Source organism: Phoca vitulina, unplaced genomic scaffold, assembly GCF_004348235.1.
Source record: "Phoca vitulina isolate PV1807 unplaced genomic scaffold, GSC_HSeal_1.0 scaffold3, whole genome shotgun sequence".
In the NCBI taxonomy this organism is placed as follows: Eukaryota; Metazoa; Chordata; class Mammalia; order Carnivora; family Phocidae; genus Phoca; species Phoca vitulina.
The window spans coordinates 53,512,853-53,537,115 of record NW_022589706.1 but is presented as its reverse complement, the minus strand read 5'-3'; the positions used below and the strand labels follow the sequence as shown (position 1 = coordinate 53,537,115).

The 24,263-nt window shown below is 36.8% G+C and overlaps 1 protein-coding gene across 1 annotated transcript; it reads right to left on the bottom strand.

Moving 5' to 3' along the window:
• Positions 1–11,335: 11,335 nt before the first annotated feature.
• On the bottom strand, positions 11,336–14,593 carry CXCL8 (C-X-C motif chemokine ligand 8). The gene is made up of 4 exons (XM_032398271.1): positions 14,351–14,593; positions 13,049–13,184; positions 12,678–12,761; positions 11,336–12,229 (listed from the first exon to the last, which is right to left on the bottom strand). The coding sequence occupies exons 1-4, from the start codon at positions 14,412–14,414 to the stop codon at positions 12,208–12,210; spliced, it is 306 nt and encodes a 101-aa protein (XP_032254162.1). The 5' UTR covers positions 14,415–14,593; the 3' UTR covers positions 11,336–12,207.
• Between the last annotated feature and the right edge of the window lie 9,670 nt (positions 14,594–24,263).

The window sequence follows — 24,263 nt, the reverse complement described above, 5'->3', positions numbered from 1 at the left end:
TTTACAGGCCTCATGATTACTGTTGCACCATGGAGTTAGGAAATGATACATTCCAAGCCCAACTCACAACTATAAGTTTTTTCAAGTCTTTACAAAGATTAAAATCCTTTTTTCTATGGCAGTATTTTTTCCTATACTCTCCTCCAAAGCATAACAACCAATACCCAGTGATAACTGGCAGGGGAAATTCCAGAGAAAGAGAGAAAATTGAGCCTCCTCAGAGAGCTCATTCAGTAATTGTTTTCTTATGAGTTCTTGGTCCTTGTAACATAAAACAAGCACCCATGAGCAAGAGAACAATCCTCAGATGGATCCAAGAACTCTTTGTGCTTTGGCTGTCAAGATTTTGCTTTCTCATAAAGATATGCTTTTCTTAGAGTCTAGAACATCAGATAATATGTCTTACAGATCAAATTGGGGAAATATATAATGCTATAAAAATTTTAACACATATGATACCAAAAGCACAGGCAACAGAAGAAAAAACCCAGATAAATTGGACTTCATAAAAATTAAGCACTTTCACACATCAAGCAGACACTATCAACAGAGTGAAAAGGCAACCAATAGAATGGGAGAAAATTTTTGCAAATCATATACATGATAAAGGGTTAACATCGAGAATAAATAAAGAACTCCTACAACTCAACAATAAAAAACCCAAATGACTCAATTTAAAAAGGGTCAAAGGATTCAAATAGACATTTCTTCAAAGAAGATATGTAACAGCTAATAAGCACATGTAAAAATGCTCAACATTACTAATTGTTAGTAATGGAAATTCAAATAGAAATAGTATAGTAATAGGAATAAGAATATTAAAATCAAAATCATTTTGAGATATCACTTCATATCCACTTAATATCCTTAAAAAGGAAAAGAAAATAACAAGTATTGACAAGAATATGGGAAATTGGAAATCTTGTGCATTCTTGGTGGGAACGTAAAATGGTGCAACTGCTATGGAAAACAGTATGGTGTTTACTCAAAAACTGGAATTACCATATGATCCAGAAATTTTATTTCTAGGCATATACTCCAAAGAATTGAAAGCAGGGACTCAAACAGATACTTGTACACCAATGTTCATACATTATTCAAAATTCACATTCGTAACATTAGTCACAATTGCCAAAAGGTGGAAACAACCCAAATGTCCATTGATGGATAAATGGTTAAACGAAATGTGGTCTATACGTATAATGGAATACTATTCAACTTTTAAAATGTTAGAAATTCTGACACATGATACAACATGGATAAACTTTGAAGACATAATGCTGAGTGAAATAAGCCAGTCACAGAAGGATAAAAAATTGTAGAGTTCCACTTATAGTAGGTACCTATAGTGATCAAATTCATAGCTACAGAAAAATAGAATGGTAGTTGACAGGAACTGGAGAAGAAGGGGTATGAGAGTTATTGTCTACTGGGTACAGAATTACAATTTGGGAATATAAAAAAGTTCTGGAGACGTATAGTGGTGATGGTTGCACAACAATGTGGATATACTTAATGCCACTAAACTGTGAACCTAAGAATTGTTAAAATGGTATGCTTCATTATGTATATTTTATCACAATAAATAGTTTTAACACAATAGGAAATGCCAGTGACCCCTAGAGATAAATAATAGATAGATGATAGATGATAGATAGATAGATGATAGATAGATAGATATAGATGGTAGAAATAGATGATAAATAGATAAATAGATAATAGATGGGTGGAAACTTTTGAGAATTATTTAAATAATTCTTTTTTTAAAAGATTTTATTTATTTATTTCAGGGAGGAGGGGCAGAGGGAGAAGCAGACACCCTGCTGAGCAGGAAGCCCAATACAGGACTCGGATCCCAGGACACTGGGATCCTGACCTGAGTGGAAGGCAGACGCTTAACTGACAGAGCCACCCAGGCGCCCCTGTTTAAAGAATTCTTAACCTGAATAAAAGTGGTGAAGAGATACAGATAGGGCAGGTTTGAATTCAGACAGATGCTTCTTAAGTTGGGAATCCAGTATAGCTTATCCAAATTCCATTAATTATCCTTCACTTACCTCTATTCAACATATAATACTTCTAGAATATCTGTCTTAGGCTGCCAAGTTCTTTCTTTTTAGAGCTAAATAAAAAGATTTCAAGGTTATGTTAGAATGAAGCTGAAAGACATTCTGAATAGTCAGAGGCAGACACAATGCAAGGGGCAAGTACAGATAATAGTCAAGGAAGGGAGTCAAGGGTCAGTACTGGAAATCCAATCTCAGTTATTACATCTAAAGAAAAAGTCGGGGGGTATAGTTAGGAGGAAAAAGAAATGGTCAGAATCTGGGGTTGCTAAAACACAGTGCAAGGCAAGAAAATATTATATGGTTCAAGAAAAAAGCCTTTAGCTTTACTTTTACGGAATGCCAACCAAGTCTTATTGAGTTGTAAGTCAGTCAAAAGAAAGTCCTAGTAAGAGGAACTTGGTTTTCATATTTTATTCTCTATGTACAGAACTCATATTTATTGCATTCTTTTTCCATCTCCTTATGTCTCTCTTCCTATCTTCTGTTTTCATGTCTTGTGTCATCACAATTCAAATCATATGAAGATCTTATTAACATTGGATGAGAGAGAAGAGTAGGAAGTTGAAATTGTGTGGAGAATAGCTGGTGGCCAAGAAGTGCACTTGAGCTCAGACAGGATTGGAGACAACTAAGTCAACTGAAGCAACAAATCCCAGTTAAGGCACTTCTATGGTTTCTTATATGTCCAAAGGACAGTGGAATCTCAGACAGTCAGTCGGATCAGAAGGTCCACTGAAGTAGGCAGGAAATTCCAAGTGATGGCTCAGTTTGTTCTGGGAATGAGCATATGTCCAAATGTGGTCAGATTTCTGTTAGGGGGATGGGACAAGGAGGATGAAGAATTGTCTCTAGACTCAATGAGTGGAATTGCCTGGAACTACACCAGTCTGGTTAGTCCAATTAATGCTTGAGATTAAAGTGAGAGGAGAGGACAGAGGTAAATGATAGAGTAACTACAGAGAAAATTCAAAGTGATGCTTAAGTCAATGAGTCCTGTTTTTTGGCCAAGGCCAGCACAGAACACAGATACAAGGAGATATTAATTCAAGGACAAATTATTGGGAAACATGGTTAGATAGAAGACCGTGGGAGCTAACGGCCCATTGATTGGGTTGCTGGAACCTGCTCCTGAGTTTAGTGCTTATATTTTTATTCATCCTGTCAGTATACACCTAAGAACTGGGGAAAACTGAAGTTCAGGCTTAGCCCATCTGTTGAGCCAGCTAGAGGTAGCTGGGGAAAACAGGGTGGAAAAGAGACAATCATTAACACTTGATTGCTTTCAGCCCTTATCTCTCTTTTGTTGCTGCATTTCTTTTTCATTGGGCCTGGTGAAGACTCAAGGAATAATTTGACTCTTAAATCATATTTATTGAATGGTATCTTATTCATATTTCTCAACTCTGTCATTCCAGATACAAAAAAAAACCCAAAACCCAAACCAAAACTATAGCCCTAAAACATAAGTGGTCCAACATTGATTATCCAATCCTAATCTAAGGCAAGTAGCTATAAATGGAACTGTAGAATTAATCATAGAGGAATATCTGTAGTGCCAGATTTGACTACTAGATAAACATTTCTTTGAGGGCTTAGTTGTTATCAGTCAATTCTGTTATTGACTGGCAGCCAAAAGAGTTTGGCTTGGCAAGTTCCGCGTTTTAAGATAATTTAAATTATTATGACTCCAGGCACACCATGTGTTTTCCAGCTCACCACAATACCTATGACCTCTTGCTGATGGTACTTTGCTGTTATATACATTTTTCTAACCTGTTCGGTCACTGAATATGATTATAATTATTATAGAAGAACCTTGGTATATTTTGCAAAATATAGCTAGAGATTTGGCAAGTTCTCAAAGCCCAGCATAGTTCTAGTAGCAAACCTCAAGAAAAGAAAGACAAAGCTGCACAGATGTGATGAATGATAAGCTTAGCTCCATCGCTGCCTAAGGGCCATGCTCCCTACAGATCAGTTTCATAGCCCACATACCAGGTTTATTGTTATTGGCAGAAAACAACAACTTACTACATGCTGTAGGTTATTTATTTATTTTGTTCCCATCTCCCTACTTATCCTTTTAAATAGACTTATTTTTAAAGAACAGTTTCTGATTTACAGAAAAATTGAGATGACATTACCGAGAGTTTCCATATGTCCTACACCCAGTTTCCAGGATCATAAACATCTTAACACTAGTAGGGTACCAATACCATTACATTATTGTTATGGACTGAATGTTTTGTCCTTTCCAAACTTATATGTTGAAATCCTAACCCCCAAAGTAATGGTATTAAGAGGCGAGGACTTTGGGAAGAAATTAGGCCATGAGAGTAGAGGCCTCTTGAAAGGGATTAGTGCCCTAGTGAGAAAAGACATGAAAGCTTGTTCAGACTCTGCTTCCCGCCAAGTGAAATAACAAGCAGGACTCAGAAGACTGCAACTGAGGAGAGGATCCTTATTAGAACCTAACCAGCCTGGCATGGCTTTCCAACCTCCAGAACGGTAAGAAATAAATACCTGTTGTTTATAAGTCACCCAGTCTATGGTACTTTTTTATAGCAGCCCAAATTGACCAAGACAATATTAACTGAAGTCCGTACTTTATTCGGATTTTCACAGATTTTACCTGATGTTCTTTTTCTGTTCTAAGATTAATCCAAGATACAGTACACTTAGTTGTCATGTCTCCTTAGGCTCCTGTTAGATATAATAGTTCCTCAGAACTTCCTTGTTTAAGATAACCTTGACAATTTTGAGGAGCGTGGTCAGAGATATTGCAGAATGCCTCTCTATTGGAATTTGTCTGATGTTTTTCTTATGATTAGACTGGGATTGTGGGTTTTCAGGAGGAAGACCAGAGAGGTAAAGTGCCATTTTCATTACATCATTGCATTCCATCAATACAATTTATCACTGTTGATGTTGACCTTGGTTGACACAGTGTTTTTCAGGTTTCTCTGCTGTAAAGTTACTCCCCCCTCCTCCCCCTTCCATAATGTAATTTGTTTGGAATGAAGTCACAATGCACAGCCCACACCTAGGAGTACATAGTTACATTCCATCTCCTTGAGAAAGGAGTATCTGTGTAAATTATTTGGAATTCTTCTGCATGGGAGATTTGTCTCTTCTCCATTTATTTATTTACTCAACCATTTATTTTTATCAGTATGGACTCATGAATATTTTTGTTATGTTTGTTATAATGCATTGCTTTATTTATTTTGTTCTCAATTTGTTCAAGCTTTGGCCATTGTTCCAGCTTTCAGTTGGTTCATGGTCTTCTTTGACATGCCCTCATCAATTTTTTTTGGAGGGAAGCACTTCCTTACTTTCTGATGCTAGATGCTTAGGACTTCTTGTATAGTTCTTGACCCAGTCCTATGATCAAACATTTCTCCAAAAAGCTCTGGTTCATTTTATTGGGAAATGGTGTGCTTGTTGCTACTACAGTATCATCACTTCTAAGTCCTATCAGTAGACAAAGGAAGGAAATATATCTGTATTTACTAACCTCTTTATAAGTATTCCTATGTGTATCCATCTATATCTATACTAAGCTAAATATGAGTTCATATTGATGTCTCTAACTCTAACTCATTACTACATAGATTATTTTAATCTCTTCTTCTTGCTTATCTGAAAGCTGCTACTACAACAGTGAGGACCTGGCTCCCAGCAGCCGTTCATTTATTTAGTTGTTCAATTACATTGTTCAGTTACATGTGTAGCAGCATCAGAATTGTCAATCCATACTCTCTTATACCACAGATTTTTTCAACAGTCAAAATTTCAAAAGTTAAATCTGTAAAAACCAATGTATTGTGTCTAAAGCAAGTATGAAAATGGCATTCATTCTATTCTTAATAAATGCCACACAGAGCATCCCATATTTTTAAATCAGACTTCATATATCTTTGTTCGTTATTAGATCCCATCAAAATTTTAAATAATTGGAGAAGATATGGATTGAAACATGAAACACACAGCTTATATAAAATCTATGTAATATTACATATGGAAGATATAATCTAAATTCTAATATTAGTTGCTACTAACTTGTACTTCTATTTTGAGAGCAGACAAAATGAAACTGAGAATCTAAGTAAACTGGGAGACTGAAAAGATTCCTTCAGGAAAAATTGTAGTGCTAGGAAAAGGACTTACAAGTAGAAATCAGAGTGCATTTCATGTCAGCACAGAGGTTTCATTCAAGTTTTGTGAGAGGAGCTCATAAATAGGAGATTTTTAAAAACATCCAGATATATTTATAAATGGAATCAATAATAACAAGTTTTCATTTGAGAAGTTTCGAATGAGCTGTTTACTAAATGTGACTGGCATATACTAGAGAAGAATAAAGCTAGTGTGGAAGGGGCGCCTGGGTGGCTCAGATGGTTAAGCGTCTGCCTTCGGCTCAGGTTATGATCCCAGGGTCCTGGGATCGAGTCCCGCATCAGGCTCCCTGCTCAGCGGGGACCCTGCTTCTCCCTCTGCCTCTCTCTCTCTCTGACTCTCATGAATAAATAAATAAATAAAACATTTTAAAAAAAAAAGCTAGTGTGGAAAGTTGGTAAGGCTGACTCACATAAATCATGATAAGGCTCCTGGAGACCAGTAGAGACCTAAGCAGAAATAAGTTGTGACTTTAATAAAACATGTCTCCATATGGGATTCCTGTAAGGGGCCCGGTGAAAACCTTTGGAAGCATAAAGAAAATGTAAATCCAGGCAGAGGTATCTCCTAGCATGCTTTCCCATAAGCATTTCATTTAGGGAAACACTAAAAATATAAATGCGAAGGTATTTTGAACAGCATGGGATGAACGGCAGATTAATTGAAGATGCAGACAATGAAAAGAACCACGTCATAACATGATGAAAACATGAGCTAAATCGTGCCCTATGAAATAGAAATGCTAGCTATATTAAGATAGATCTTCAGCCCAAGCACCATGATTTTTTACACAGCTATCAGAACATTCTCTAGATAGGTCTGAAGCAGACTTTATGTGGAAATATCTGCAAATGTTTCCCATCTTAATTTTCCAACATACTCTTCTTTTAAGTCTATCAGCTTACTAAAAGATGTTGGAAAGTCTTGTAACAATAATATTTACCCAACTTGATTTTTATCTATGGGAGTGCAAAAAGTGTAGAAAGCCCTCTTTCCTCCCTCACGGGAGTTGGGTTCTTTGACCCTTAAGTAATCTTTTGGAGAATTCCTGATTGCTCCATCTGTAAATCTTGAGGAAACAAAACAGCTTGGTATTTACTGTGTTACATTGAAAATTTCCCTATCTGTTGTCTGTGATCTCTGCAAATTCAGCTGATGGTTACTGAACGTGGGGCAATTGCTTGCTGCTGTTTCTTTTTTTTTTTAAGTGAGTAATGGAGAAATTATTGCTTTTTAAGCTTTCTTTTGTTTTTGCAGGGTTAATACAGTCTTAAGCAATTTTTGTTTGTTATATTTCTACCACAAACCAAAAGCAAAACTTTTTTATCTTATCTTCTTAAGTTTTCAAACATAGCCTGGATGGCAAAACAGATGTATTATAGTAGGAAATTATTATCTGCTGCTTTGTCAAAATCTTGATAATAAAGGAGTTTGCTTAGGTAATTTTAACCTATGAATCCATGTTTTGGTACATTTCTAGCAAACACACAGCAATTATGAAAATTATTTGATTTTGTAGGTTGTACATATGATGTATTATGTATCATAGTATTTTACAACTCATGCAGTTTTAAGGAACACTTTATTATTATCTCTCCATATCTTTTTATTTTGTGTGTGTGTGTCTATGTATTTACATTTGTGTTTCTACTTGGTAAAATTAGATTTGTAATTTGTATTCCACAAAAGTGGATTAAAGTTATGGAGTAATAGATTGCATGTTAGAGTTTGTGTCTAAGTCTGTGTCTATACAAATAAAACCCATGTCTATATACATAAATTTACTAATATCACTTATGCAAAATAAAGCAAAAATTTTCAGTTCAGCAAATTGACTGGCTTTTCCTTCTCTCTCATTCTTACTCTCTTATTTCTTTTTCTTTCTCTTATTCTTTTACATTGTTCTTTTTTGGCTTGTTTACACGATGCCTAATCTCTAGTTTGATCTGATGTGGAGCTGGGGCTCAATCCCAGGACCCTGAGATCATGACCTGAGTGGAAGGCAGATGCTTAACCGACTGAGTCAGCCAGGTGCCCCTTGGTGGAATACTTTTGCTGTCCTATAGCAATGACAGCATAGATGAGAAAGTGGAGAAAATCCTTTAGCACATTTTAAAGGCACTAGAGATGAAATTAAAACGTAGATTTTTTGAGAAGTAGTCATTATTAAGATTTACCAGATTGGTGCAGATGTCTTCAGCTGGCTTTCAATGTTGGACACTGATCATATTAACAATGTGTACTTAACACAGTAAGAGGTTTTGTACAAAGTTGGGGGTGCTTTGATGATTCATATTATCTACTTATTTATCAAAATCTTGAGAATAAAAGATTCTGCTTAGGTAACTTTAACCTATGAATCTATTTCTTGATGCATTTTTAGCAAAAAAACAAACCAACCCAAAATAACAATTATGAAAATTAGTCAATTTTGCTTGTTGAATGTACTATGTATGTATTTTACAATTAATGCAGGTTTAAGGTGAGCACTTTATTATTGTCTCTAATCAAATTAATAATACAAATAGCATTAAAAATCCCCCAAGATCAGACTTTTGAATTTTTTTTTTTTTTTTATGGTTTCTCACTTCCTTTTGGGAGGAGACCCAGGAAGAACAGCCCGTAAGGTTCACAATTTAAAATGAGAGTAATTGGAATCTACTAGAAGTTTTCAATTCCAAATCTAAGCCCTTTCAAGATTCCATAGTCCATTTAGTATAGCTTGATCTGTTAGTATTTGTTTTGCTTCATGCCAAACTCTACCCACACTGAAATTATTTCACTTCTCAATTTGTGACATGTTCTTGCTACAAATTACTTCTCCCCCGATGTCTAGACCACCCTTCCCCACGCATCCTTCTTCCCTTTGTGTAGCTAACTCCTACTCACCGTTCAGACTCTAGTTTAGATTTTCTCAGTGAAGCCTACTCGAGTTAGGTTAGATAACTCTTTGCTATCTGCTTCTGAAAAATCCTGTATCTTTCCTATGAACATTTTGTTAAAATTTCTTCTCTGCTATCTGTTTTATTTACTCATATAAATTCACATTTATTTATATGAGATCCGCACGATGAGAGACTGCAAAGGGTGGTAAGCCAAGGGAACTTGAATCTGCGGAGGACAACGTGGATATGAAACTCGGGCAGAACTCTGAGGAAGAAGAGGCCCTCTAACAGGATCTGAGAAGAAATAGAGGCAGGGAGAAATCACCTCGAGAGGGAAACAATATTTTTAGGAATGGTGAGTACCAGGGTTGAATTTCCGGTTGGTTCCTGGTTGTGCATTACTCATAAATCTTTCATTAATGTTATTATGCTGCACAGTTTTGTAAGGAAGTATATTGGGAATTAGAAGAGAGAAAGAATGGGCTTTGTGCTCCACACTGCAGATCATGTTGACCCATGGAAAAAATGGGAGCTGCAGGTACCTGAGTAGTTATAAGGAGCTAAATGACATAGCAAAAGCAGGTTGCAATGTGAACCAATGAGTGAGAAAATAGGAGAGGACACTTCCTCCCTCAACATTGCGGAGCTTTAAAAGAAAGTGGACTTAAAATACCCAAAAGCAATAGTAAATGAGCTGGGAGGTAGATAAGTGTGAATCAAAGTTCTAAGATCCATCTTTTTTGACTAGAAATGTAAAGTTAGGCATTGATAAGTTGGATTTCTTGAAACTATGGATTGTTGTTCTTCATCATGTGGTAAGTTTTCAGTCATTGTCACTTCAAATGTCTCTGACCCTTTCCTTTCTCCTCCGCCTGTAAAAATCCAACTAGACATTGGTAAGACCTTATCCCCAAATCCGCCATGTCTTTTCATTACTTTTTCCTATTTACTACCTCTTTATCATTCTGATGTGAATTCCAGATAAAGTCCTTTTGTTTTAGTTCCTGGATCTCCGATTTTCTTTTCAGCTGTGTCTATTCTGGTATAAAACTTCTCCATTGAGTATTTTAGTCAAACTATTGTAATTTTTACTTTTAAGAGTTTTGTTTGAATTATTTACAGATATGCTTGGTCTTTAATCATATTCAAGCTTCCTCATCTCATATGTGTCTGTTTTACTCCTCAATGAGCAGAGAAGTGCTTTGTAAAGAGTATTCACTTCCCTCTTTCACTGAGTGCTCAGCTGTGCTAAGCTGTACAAACACCTGGGTTGGTTAATTAAAAATCTGAAGTCAGCCTTATTAGCAAAATGGAATACAAGGTGGGGGGGTGAGAAAATTTCCATCATTCTGTGGAAGGGACTACTGTTTGTAACCCATCTCTGGAAAAGATACCTGTTTTTCTACAGAGGTTTGTAATTTTCCACATAATATACAAAATGCTAAGGGAAGCATTTATGTTTGTTTGTTAGATTTTATTTATTTATTTTGAGAGAGAGAGAGAGAACCAGGGGATAGAAGCAGAGGGAGAGAGAAAATCCCAAGCAGACTCCACACAGAATGTGGAAAGCTACATGGGGCTTGATTTCATGATCCTGAGATCGTGACCTGAGCTGAAATCAAGACTGAGACACTTAACTGATTGAGCCACCCAGGTGCCCCAAGAATTCATGTGTTTTTTTTTTTAAGATTTTATTTATTTATTTGACAGAGAGAGACACAGAGAGAGAGGGAACACAAGCAGGGGGAGTGGGAGAGGGGGAAGCTGGCTTCCTGTGGAGCAGGGAGCCCAATGCAGGGCTGGATCCCAGGACCCTGGGATCATGATCTGAGCCGAAGGCAGAGGCTTAATGACTGAGCCACCCAGGCACCCCAGAATTTATGTTTTTTAACTCAAAGTATTTTTAATGTAAAAAGATATAAAACAATAACTTTCAAAACTATCAAAGAAAAATAAACACCTGATGACTTTGACAAGAAGTTTTATTTTAAATATTTTATGGTTACATCTATATTTCCATACATCAAAAACAGAAAAAAGTCTCTTTGGGAACACATAAAAGCATTTTAAAGTCAAAAAATAAAGTCAGTGTTTAAAAACACAATAATTTAAGTGAAATTATTAGAATCCATTTGTAAATGATAAATAAGTTTTATCTAGCAAGAAATTACTTTGTTAACATTGCCTGTTGAATTTTTGCTGTTTTGAGAAACAATTCTAACTCAGGGTTCTGATGATTCAACACAGCACTGCACAACAAGGCTGCCTGTGATAAGACAAGACTGGGAATATCAAAAATAGGATTGCCAGTTCAATGAAAATTTCAGATAAATAATGATATACTAAAAAATTAGCCATTGTCTGAATTCAAAATTAATTGGGTGTCTGTTTTTAATTTTGCTAAATCTGGCAACCTTGTTCAAAATAGTTCTCTAATATAACATCATTTAATATTAAAATAAATATAAATTCACTACCATCATTCTACCAGCCTATCAACAATACTTCCTTTCCCATTTTTCCAAATTTATGCACACATATCCCTATATTTATTTCTTAAATAAATATATAAATAATAAATAAGCAAACAAGTTTCACTTGAACATAATTCAGACAACATGAGAAAAAGTTAAAGTGCTTCCACATGTCCTCACATCTCTGTGAGGTAGGATGGTGGCTGATACTTTTTCTCCAGTTGAGGAATAAAGAAGAAACCAAGACAAAGTTGAACAGGGACTGGTGCATCCTGGCCAGCAGGCTGGGGTGGAACGATGTAACAACAACAAAATATATCCAGGATTTTCAGCTAAATTTGAATTTACAGTAAACAATGAATAATATTTTTAATAGAAGAGTGCCTAGATATTGCATAGGACAACGTATATGAGACATTGGAAGAAAACTATTCATTGTTTTACTTAATATTCAAATCTAACTGGGCATATTGTATTTTATCTGCCCACCCCACACCAGACCCACACGGAACATGAAGTGCTGAAGTAGATTTCTTTGAAGTCTCATTGGCATCTTTACTGAGGAATTCTTGGAAACCATGGAGAATGTGTTTATTTGTTTCATGGTTCCTGTTTCTCAGCCCTGAAAATAAATAAAATAAAAAAATTAATTAACAGTGTTCTAATAAGGAGGAAAGTATTGTTCTTGAATATATATTTATGAGGGAAATGAATAATCTTAGATATTCATGTGTTAGAAGTATCCTAATTTGCAACTATGAATAGAGAGACAGATAAGTTATCATCCAAGCCAGGACTCTTCTGAGAATGAAAGGGAACCATACCAGTGATACAGGGCACAGGCATAAGCCCAGAGTTCCCTGGTCAAACTGAGATGTATGGTCTTCCCAGGCAAGAATACAACTAATTCACTATTGCTACTTCTTTTTTTTTTAATCAAAAGGGCAGATCCCCAAAAGAGTAGAATTCCAGCAGCAACAGAAAATTTATAGGCTAACTTTTAGACTGTATGTCTCAGGATAAATGAAGAATCAAACAAACAAACAAACAAACCAAAAAACACAACTTACCTCTTCAAAAATATCTGCACAACCTTCTGTACCCATTTTTCCTTGGGGTCCAGGCACACCTCTTTTCCATTGACAAGCTTTACACTGAAATGAGAGAGATATGATTAAATCAGTACTTAGCAGGTTTCAGACATCCCTTTGCCCTTCAGTTTGTGGTTCCTGAAGTACGAGCATAAAATCTGAGTCCAAGTCGTTTTTAGTTACGAGGCATGGAAGTTACCATATTTAAATGCCATGGAGACAAAGAATCTTTCTTTTCTGTTCTGCCCACTACGGTATTCCTGTACCTAGAACTTTGCTGGATACTTCCACCTTCCTCCGTTATAGGTTTGCTGGAGTTAACATATCTAATCACTTTTGAAAGTACTTACATGATTTCTGAGTTTTCACAATGTGGGCCACTGTCAATTACTCTCAGTTCTTTGATATATTTGGGATGGAAAGGCGAGGAGTGAGTATTTATGCACTGGCATCGAAGTTCTGAACTCATTCTTGACAGAACTGCGGCTGTGAAAAAATAATAAAAACAAGGATTAACTTCATCCCAAACATGGCTCTGCTAGCTACTCTCTCCTTAATTCCCACCTGATAATATGGTGACTGTATGTTTGGTAAACATCACCTCTTTAGTAAAGTCATTCTTGAGGGAGAAGCCTGGATATTCTCCTAGCCCCTAAGTTCAATTAAAAAAACAACAGCTGTCATTAATGACAGCATTGATTGACTTCCTTCATAAAGACTTGGAGTTGTCTTTGTGAAATGTTGACATCCTTACGGTACTTTTTCTTCTAGTTGATATTGTGTAATCTTCTGTGATACCACAATGCTATTTATAGTATGTAAACTAAGATTCAACCACAGAGAAATTGCCTTCAGAAAGAATTAATAGAAATATATAAGTTTCACAAAGATGTCTCTTGTCTTAGCAAAATCTGTAATGCTCAATGGAAAAGAAAAAAAATGTAAAAACAAACATTTCCAACTGTATTTCTTTCATGGGAGGGATCCAAGAAGATTTACAGTTTGTCAGGGTGTCTTTAAATCCAAGAGGAAATGATAGCGTCTGAAGCTTGTCAATAAAACTGCACGGGGAGTAAAGTTACCCGAGTTACCTCCCTCGATATTAATAAATAATATGGGTAATTGTGGCCCCTCATAAGATATACTCTAGGGGTGCCTGGATGGCTCAGTTGGTTAAGCATCCGACTCTTGATTTTGGCTCCGGTCATGATCTCAGGGTCGTGAGATTGAGCCCTGCATCTGGCTCCTCGCTCAGCGTGGAGTCTGCTTGAGATTCTCTCTCTCTCCCTCTCCCTCTGCCTCTTCTCCCACACACTCTCTCTCTCACTCTCTAAAAATAAATAAATACATCTTTTAAAAAAAGATAACTCTAAATTGCAGATTTATATTAATGCATTTATATGTACGCATCCTATGGAGTATGAAAAATAGGAACGGGGTGTCTCTATTAATCAAACTTTATACTTTTCTAAGTATTGTAGAGATAAAACCTAAACAATTAAAGCTTCAATTTAACATTAAGTGACTGCAAATATTATTTCCTTTACTTGAATAAAGAGGATGTTTGCTATTAAAGCATTAAGGGCAATCTTGCTATCTGAGGATCACATTTAGACACAGGAAAACTCCGTGGACCAGAAAAGTCTGCTTACCTTCGCACAGAGCTGCAGAAAGCAGGAAAACTGCCAAGAGAGCAATAGCCAGCTTGGAAGTCATGTTGACACAAGGTGCCTTCGTTCTGGTTTCTCCCTGGCTCTTGTCCCAGATGCTGGTGAGCTCTGCTGTCCCAAGGGACTTCTGTTGGACAGAGAGCTTCTGTGGCTTTTTATATTATTCAGAGCAGCAGAGAATATGCACCCTCATTCTCACATTATGTCAGAGGAAATTCCACAATATGCAACCATCCGCCTGCCCTTTGAGAGCAGACCTGAGTCATCAGACTCCTCTAATTTGTCTCATCAAATTTTTGGCAGGATCGAAGTTCTATTGGATCTTTAACAGAATTTAATTTATTTTATTTAAAAATATATTTGTTTTAAAACATGTTTAAAAACCATTGTTAGATATTCAAGCTTCTTTGATACATTATTATCAGTTGTACTTTTTTATGTATAAATAAGTTTATTGTTGTACTATCTGGCAGTTGTTAGAGTAAGGTCATTTATGATTACCCTTTTAGGGCACGGTCATTTCTTGAGGTAAATTATGTGTGCTGCAGTGATAGAGAAGGTAATCTCGTCAACCACTTTTATTGAAGACATAATTTTGAGAAGTCCTTTTCTGAGTGTTTTGGAAAGTTTCCAGGAACTATTACCATTCCCAAGGAGCATATTACAACTCTTCACAAGATTTGGCTTTCTAATGTATGTTTGAAAGAATGAAAAGGCACATCTTCAGTTCCAAAAATATTTATCAAGTAACTTCTGAGTAATGTGGGGATCTAGAGATAGATAAGACTAAATACTTGTTTTCAAAGAGTTTGGTCTATCAGAAGAAGAAAGCGATATAAGGACTTTACTGTAAGTGGTACTGATATGTTAATTCCAACAAGGGCATAAAGGCAGAATATTCCATAAGCAGTGTGAGCAGGATGTTGAAGGATGAGAAGATGGAGAAAAAGAGCACATTCTACATAAAGACATGGTTCAAGGACAGGTGAATGAAGATATGTCTATGCTCTAGGAAGCGGTTCGCTGGGGTTATTAGGTTGGGGTGGGATGAAGTGGTATCTAATGGAAAAGTAAGCAGTGTATGCTTGGTGGATAAAAGTTCAAACTCTGCTTCAGCCACCTAATTTTTGTATGACTTTTAAACTTTCTGACTTCCGGTCTCTGTATCTACAAAATGGGTTTAATAACACCCCCATCTCATAAAGTTAATTTATATAAACTTCCTGGCTTAACTTTTAAACTAGTAAATTCTCACTTATTCCAAATGCTATGACTTATATTTCTCATTTTTGTCAGATTACTGATTTCCATACTGCAAGGATATTCAACCAACAGTTGTTTCCTAAAAATCTCATTTGCCTTAGAGGCATTCTTGATAAAAGATCAGTTTCTGAAATACCAGTTGAGCCAGCTTACAGCATGCAATATAACAATATAATAAAATAGAAACATCATCAGTTCCAGTTATCATTTGCTAAAATTAAAGTTCCAAATAAAAACCTGACTGCATTAGCATTCAAATTGCCCTCTCAAATGAAAATCTGGAATATGGAGAGTCTTGAAATCTATAGAATTCCAGAACTCCTGAGGAAGTAACTCATTTAAACTCTGATACAAGATTTATTTTTTTAAGATTTTATTATTTATTTACTTATTTGACAGAGAGAGAGCACAAGCAGGGGGACCCAGAGAGGGAGGAGCAGGCTCCCCACTGAGCAAGCAGCCCAATGTGGGGCTTGATCCCAGGACCCTGGGATCATGACCTGAGCCAAAGGCAGATGCTTAACCAACTGAGCCACCCAGGTGCCCTGATATAAGATTTAAATTAAATTCTTTGACAAAAAATAATTGAAAATTAGAGCAACAGGAATAATGTTTCAGCTGCAGCGAGTGATCCAGAAGATGAAGCTAAGATCATTCATGAAGGTGGCTACACTAAATAACAGATTTTCAGTATAAACAAAATAGTCTTCTATTGGAAGAAGATGCCATCTAGGGCTTTTATAGCTAGAGAGGAAAAGTCAGTGCCTGGCTTCAAAGCTTCAAAAGACAGGCTGACTCTCTTGTTAGGGGCTAAAGCAGCTGGTGACCTTAAATTGAAGACAATGCTTATTTACATCTCAAAAAGCCTAGGGTTTTTAAGAATTATGCGAAATCTACTTTGCCTGTGTTCTCTGAATGGAACAACAAAGCCTGGATGACAGCACATCTGCTTACAACATGGTTTACTGAATGTTTCAAGCCCACTATCTAATGCTTAGGAAAAAAAAAAAAAAAGATGCCTTTCAAATTATTATTGCTCATTGACAATGAACCTGGTTCCCAAAAGCTTTGATGGAGATACACGAGATTAATGTTGTTTGTATGCCTGCTTAACATAACACAGCATCCATTCTGCAGCCAAGGATTAATTTCAACTTTCAAGGCATATTATTCAAGAAATACATTTCATAAATCTATAGCTGCCATCGATGGTGATTCCTCTGATGGATCTGGGCAAAGTAAATTGAAAACCTTCTGGAAAGGATTCATCATTTTAGATGCCATTAAGAACATTCATGATTAATGGGAAGAGGTCAAAATATCAATATTCACAGGAGTTCGGAAGAAGTTGAATCCAACCTTCATGGGTGACTCTGAGGAGTTAAGACTTCAATGGAACCAGTAACTGCAGATGTGGTGGAAATAACAAGAGAATGAATATTAGAAGAGAAGTCTGAAGATGTGATTGAATCACTGCAATTTCATTGATAAAACTTGAATGGATGAGGAGTTGGTTCTTACGGATGAGCAAAGAAAGTGGTTTCTTGAGATGGAATCCACTTTTGGTGAAGATGCTGTGGCGATTGTTGAAATAACAACAAAAGATTTATAATGTTACATCAACTTAGTTGATAGCAGCATCAGGGTCTGAGAAGAATGACTCCAGTTCTGAAACAAGTTCTAGGTAAAATGCTATCAAACAGCATTGCATGCTACAGAGAAATTGTTCATAAAAGGGTCAATCAATGTGGCAAACTTCATTGCTGTCTTATTTAAAGAGACTGCTACAAACATCCCAATCTTCAGCAACCACCACCCTGACCAGTCAGCAGATCATCGAGGCAAGACACTCCATCAGCAAAAAGATTTAACTCACTGAAAGTTCAGATAATAGTTAGCATTTTTTAGCAATAAAGTATTTTTTAATTAAGGTATGTACATTGTTCTTTAGACATAATGCTATTGCACACTGAATAGACTACAGTATAGTGCAAACATAACTTTTATAGGCACCGGAAAACCAAAAAATTTGACTTGCATTATTGTGGTGATCTGGAACCAAACTCACAATATCATTGAGGTATGCCTATAATCATGTTTCTTTCTTTTTCTTCCTCCAACCAACCTAAGACTTGAGAAGTAAATAGTATGTGAGTTACATTACCTTTTGTAGCAAAGTAAATGTTTATATATAATACAGTTCCTATTGTTTTTAACTTTACTATTTCAGGAACGTGATTGTTCATTTAATCACTCAGTATATATCATTTGCTAATGCTAGGTATTGTAGTGGGAGATGTGAATACTATGTAAATAAGATATAGTCTCTGACTTCAAGGAGTTTCCAGTCTAGTGCAGGGTATGGATAATTAGTTATACAAGCAAGTACAATACAGTGATGGGGAGCAAGTAAACAGGACCTCTGATGCAGTTTTGATGAATGGAAGTTTTCTGAAGAAATGACTTCAAAACTGTGACCTAATATTGGTGATGAGAAGACCAGTGGGGTGGGGAAAAGGAGTGACTGTGTTGCTAGTGGAGGGAAAAGCAAGTACGAGGTAATGAGATGTAACAGAATATGGCCCTTGAGTTTCAGAAATTGTAGAGCATTGTATGGAAAACAGGGTGTGGCATGAGGAGTGGAAAAACTTGGGATCGGATATGTCAGCAAGACCTGCATCTTAAAGAAAATTCCCAGTCTCTGCGTCAGTAATGTTGATTTGTTCTGTGATGACATGTTCTCATATGGACAGACTCTGACATAACTGAACCAGTCCATTATGATTAGGACCCAATCATACTAGTGACGCCACTAAAATGCTCAGAGTTCTAAGGATTTGCAGACACCCTTCTTCTTTTCCCTCATGGTTGCCTTTGTATTTTTGCTGAATCCTTCTTACAGAAGGACCTCATTTCCCTCTAGTTCATCTCCTCATCTCCTTCCTTCCTTGGCTTAGGGTCTCAACTGCATCCTACATCATCCTTAGAGGTTGAGCTAATGAGTTCTATTTAACCTAGATGCTCACTTTTTTTTAATGGAGGATTTATTTATAAGGCAAAATGACCTCTTTGCAAATGTTGTTCATCTCTCACAATGTAACCTATGTCCTTGGACTCCTCTCTCCGTCAAAAGGGTGGACAAAGACAAAGTGACAAGAGGCAGAATAATTCTGGTCTGGTTTCACCTCTATAAAAGAATCCTTTTGAAGGCATTGTATAGTAAGTAGGACTAAATGGGGTTAAGAAGGGGGAAAAGGGCTAATTAGCATGTTTGAGGAAATGCCACTTTGAAATAGAGCAGAGAGAAAATTTTAAGTGAATAGCAAAGCTGCACAGAAATACAAATGTTTTGTTACCCCTAGGGATGAATGCAGAGTTCATGGATCCATCAACCATTGAGCTGTTTATTTAAGTTCCAGCCAGCTCCTGAGACATGAGAAATACTTAACAAACAGAGAAGAGCATCCAGAGAGCTTCACCATAGACATGTGACCAAGTCTATCATCCAAGAAAGAGAAGAGCTCAAAAAACGACCAAGATAAAGATGGGTATTTATTTTTCTGCATCAATACATAACTTCTTTCATCAAACTCTCCACAGGAAAGGTGAGTGTCTTTATGCAAATAGGTATTTTAGAACTAGGGCTGTTTTTCACCACCCACCAAAGCTGTATTTACATAATAAAGCAGAATGTGGTGGGAAAGCTTGGGCTTTGAAGTGATATGAATTTGAGTGTGAATCTTGTCCCACACTTCCTAAGAGACCTTGAGCAAGCTGATTCTATGCTGGTGTTGCAATCGCTGCTGCTAGTGTCTGAGTTACTTTTCCAATCCCGGTAGTAAAGTCTTAACTGGCCCCTGGAATTTTTTTATCTCTTTGAGGAAATTAGTTTCAGCTCAGCAGCCCTCAAGGTTAAGAGAACCATGGACAAATGCTAAACATGTATCAGGGAATTACAATGCCATTAACGCTAAATCATAAATACAAAATATCTACCCCCTGAAATTTTAATCAGTAAAACTCAGAGTTCGCTGGAAGATGTAAAACATGTTGTTACTTTTACGGATAACAAACATGTATATTTACTTTATTAATAGCATAACTTATCTGCTCTAGTGTCTCAAGGACATTTCAGTTCCATTTCCAAGTTCAAATATCTCCAGTATATGATTTGTAAAAATGCTAAGTAAAGTTGGTTCATGCTGCTAAAAGTGTTCTACCTTGAAAGAAAAGGTATTTTCCAGTCTTGACATGTTGGGGGATCAAACGGCTAAATGCATTGGTTTTGAGCAACTTCAAGTCACAGTACCTTAATTTTAAATGTATGTATAGGTGTTGGGCTAAGACAAACCTAACTTTGAGCCTTGTTCCACCACTTACCAGCTGAACAGCCATGAGGAGTTTTTTTAAACCTCTGAGTGCCAGTTTCCTCATCTGTAAAATGACAGTAACACCAGTTCCATAGGATCACAGTGAAAATTAAATGAGGAAATACATAAATAATGCCAAGAGTGGCACATGGCACCTAGGAGATACTCAATAAATGTCAGTTTTCTTCCCCTCTAATCTGTCACATAAGTCACACTTCGCTTGGAGTCGGAGAGCCACATTACTTTTTAAAAATTTACCAATCAAGGGGCACCTGGGTGGCTCAGTTGGTTAAGCCTCTGCCTTCAGCTCAGGTCATGATCCCTGGGTCCTTGTTAAGCTCTCTGCTCAGTGGAGAGCCTGCTTCTTCCTCTCCCTCTGACTGCCTCTCTGCCGCTCTCTCTCTCTCTCTCTCTGTCGAATAAATAAACAGAATCTTAAAAAAAAAAAGTTTACCAATCAAAAAGTAAAGATGTATCGACATAACAAATCTCTTCAAGTTTACATCTGGCTGCTTTTTTCCCCTTCCATTTGTAGAACTTTCATTTTTATACCTAATTATTCAATTCACATTTGTGTGTTTTAAAAAAGTACTGTTAATACACACAAAGAACTGAGTACAATTGCCAATTCTATCTCCCAAATCCATGGAGATTTTGAGACTATGTTTAAAGGATGGGATTGAAGGAAGAGGCTGGTTGTGGAAGTAGGCATTTATTATGGACTTGGGATATCTGTCTTCAGTATGAAAAAAAATCAAATGTAAATATTTACTTCTAGTCATTTCTTTGTTAAATCTATAAAACAAAAGTTTATTATACACCTATTTTCTTTGTTAGTTTATACTAAAACAATTTAGAGATTGTTTACTCCAATGTTTACAATAAAATATATCTTTGAAATAACAACAATTATATATTATTTGTCACTAGGGTTTCTTTCATGTGAAGTAAAGATCATAGGAAATGAAATCACTTGGCAGAAAGGGAAGTTGCTATATTAGAAATGACTGGACTTATGTGTGTGTTTATGTCTTGAGGTAAATAAGAGTCACAGAAGAAATTGAGTCAAGTAACAGAAGAAAAAAAAGTTATGAAAATGTTGAAGTAAGGTGGTATGATTTCATAAGAATAGTTTTCTTCTTTTCTCAAAAGTTCTTTTATTATTTTTATTTTTTGCTTGTTCTAGACATGTGAGACTTTAAAAAGCTGTGTGGAGATGAAACTCAGCAAATGGAAGAAAGTAGTTTAAGTGGAAAACAAGTCTTATGTTGTAATTCCTTTATTTTGTTCCTTACAACTCTCCTTCTTAAAACTTTGATTGTTTTAAAGTGTTTCATTTCATAATATGAGCTTCACCTTAACTCGTTCTTCCCCCAACTTTGGCATTAGGGATTGCTGAAATATTTATGACACCATTTGTCCACAGTACAAACTCCATGTTGGTGGACTCTGTTAAAATGAGGAGGAGCACTCAACCCATTTGTGTAATTGTTTGTTGCTATGTCTCACTCACTTCAATGGAAATTCCACAAGGTCAGAGGCCATGTCTGTCTTCTTTACACTGTGCACCAGCTCCTGGCTCAGTGCCTGCAATTAATGGGTGTTCTAGAGATATTTCATGGATAAAAGTACAAATGCTCCACTTTGCAGAACTTCCCTAACAAGAGCAATCTCAACAAAAGGAACCGAGAATGTTTATCTTTGTCTGTTGTTTTATCTACATGAACCCAGAAGAATCTAGTATGGAAATTACAGTTTTAGTTCATGCTGTCATTTAGTGGTGGATAGATAAAACAGTAACCAGCTCAGCCAGGCGGCCATTTCCTCCTTGGGTGAATTAGCCGTCCAAACTCTTTGAGTATGCTTCCAGACTGGGGTGAGAGGCAAAATACAACAGGCAGGATAAGAGACGGAGAGCAGCATGCAGGGAATTCCAGTGACGAAGTAGACTTCTCCACTGAGGGAGAAGCCTCCGCTGCTTCCTTCTTCCCATTGCCTGTCTTTCATGGACCAGAGTGTCCAGAAGACCACACATAGTATTTCCAGAGATCAGTGAGTGAACATGAATGATGTCACATAGGTTTAGTCTAATAAACCTTAAATGTGCTAAGACTAAACAGATGAGCTTTCTTTTTAGGTATTACCTCAGTTGTTCTTAATTTTTTTTTTTAACCATTTAATCCTTTGAAAATATAATGAAAGTTATATGCCCTTTGCTTACCTAAACCAAATGTACAAAGTAGTGCATTAAGTTTCAGGAAGTTCCCTGACCCATTGAAAACTCTTGAGTAAGATCAGTGAAGAGTAAATTGGAGATATAACACTTGAGAATAGTGAGTGTTTCTCAAGCTGACTATTTTTAAATCATGTCGACTGAAAGATAAATGTTATTTTCTGACCCCTGCTTGCTGTCCCTAGATATGTCCAGGACAGAGACTTCAGAACAAAAATTCCTGAAGTCCTCAAAAGAGAAGGTAGAGATCGATAAGGACAAGAATGAGGAGGAGGAAGCAAATCCTCATATTATGTGAATTCAAGACAGGAATGACCTTTGATTTTCCTGCTGTCTACAGGAGTAAAATCCAAATCCATCCAAAAAAAGATGAAAACTGAGTAGTGCTCTCAAATGATGCAACCTCCTTAGCTAATCTGCTAAAAGATAACACCAGTGGCAAAAGGTGGTTGTTATAGGGGGAAAAATTTTAGTCCTTTCATAATTTCCTTCAGCTTGCCAAAAGATAAAGATTCAGGGAAAAAAAAGTATGTGATATTTTAACATATAAAGAAAATAAAATTGGGAAATCATTCAGATTGTATATGGGCTTAGGGATGTGGCCAGTCTCTTAGAATTCTCCAAAGTGATGCAGAAGAAGGATATAAAACTTCTTTCATCAACTCTACCTAATCTGGTGCCCTATGTCATCTGATTTCCAGATGTAAGCCCCTTTTGTTTCTGGGTAGTGTATTTTCCCATGTAGCAAAATTTCCTATTTGCCACATCTAGGGAGTTCTTTTTCCTAACTGTGTCACCTTACGCATCAAAATTAAATCCTTCCATGTGGTCCCTCAAATAGAAAGGAGGAAATCACCACCTACAAAATCTAGTCAAGTTTTGACACTTAGGAAAAGCTCTCCACTCCAAACCTGTTGGATGAACTTTTCATGCATGTCCCTTTCCCCAGTGGTGGGGGTGGCCCTAGAAAACACCACGGGCACCATCTCCTACAAAGTTGGAGATAAGAGCAAAATGGGCAGGAAGGAGGAGAAATAACACACCCAGCCAGAGATAGCAAGCACACAGGAGAGACCCAAAGAGAAATGAAGCAGGTATTAGGAAGCCAAGTTGAGTGAGAAAAATTAAAATGGCGCCTTTCTTTTCTGGACTTCATGGACTTAGACTTCAGCAATAACGCAGTCCTAACTCAAGAAATAATCGCACTAACAGGATCTTGCTGCTTGTGTGTCATAGGTTTTATTTGTTATAACATTCATAATAACTTATATTTTGGTCTTGTTTATTCCCATTTAACCAATGAGGAAACAGACTCAGAGAGGTTAAGGAACTTGCTGAGGTCACCTGGCAAGGAGCAGACAGAGTTAGGATTTGAACCTAACAAGAGACTCTGTTTTACCTCAGGAAGTTTCTCTCACATGTCTGTAACTCTCGCAGACTTGGTTTTGAGCACACTTCCCTTCTATCTCCCATCCTCTGCTGCCTGAGACGGCTCAGAAGGTTGGAAAAGATGGTCTCGATTCAAAGCAGGAGGGGGACAACATAATCTAGTAGGACTGGTCCCTCTTCCTGTCAAGGCCTCAGGTTTTTCATTTGTAAAATGAGGGAATTGGCCTACACAGTCCCTTCTGTCTGATGTATTAATCTAAGAAGCATAGTGTATGTGGAACAGAGGGAGAACTTCCTCTGGGAAACTTGACCACTTGTGTCAGGGAGAGGATACTTGCCCAAACCTCAGCTTCAGCAAAACTGAATTAGTACTGCTCTTAAATGTAGCTAACAAGTATCATTTTCAAGATTCTCATCATCATCTGAGAGGAGAAGAGCATTAACATGAATGGGTTTAATGAAGAAAGAACCCAGAATGGGAGGTCATGAGGATGGTGTGAGTTGCCATCAGATTCTTGTCCATCCCCCATTCCCACCCCAGAATGAGAGGAAATGTTTCCTGTGTGTGATCTTCTCTTTCCTGACACCGTTTCCTTGTACTTGGTTTCCTCATGACTCTTAGATAGGTTACAACTGTTGA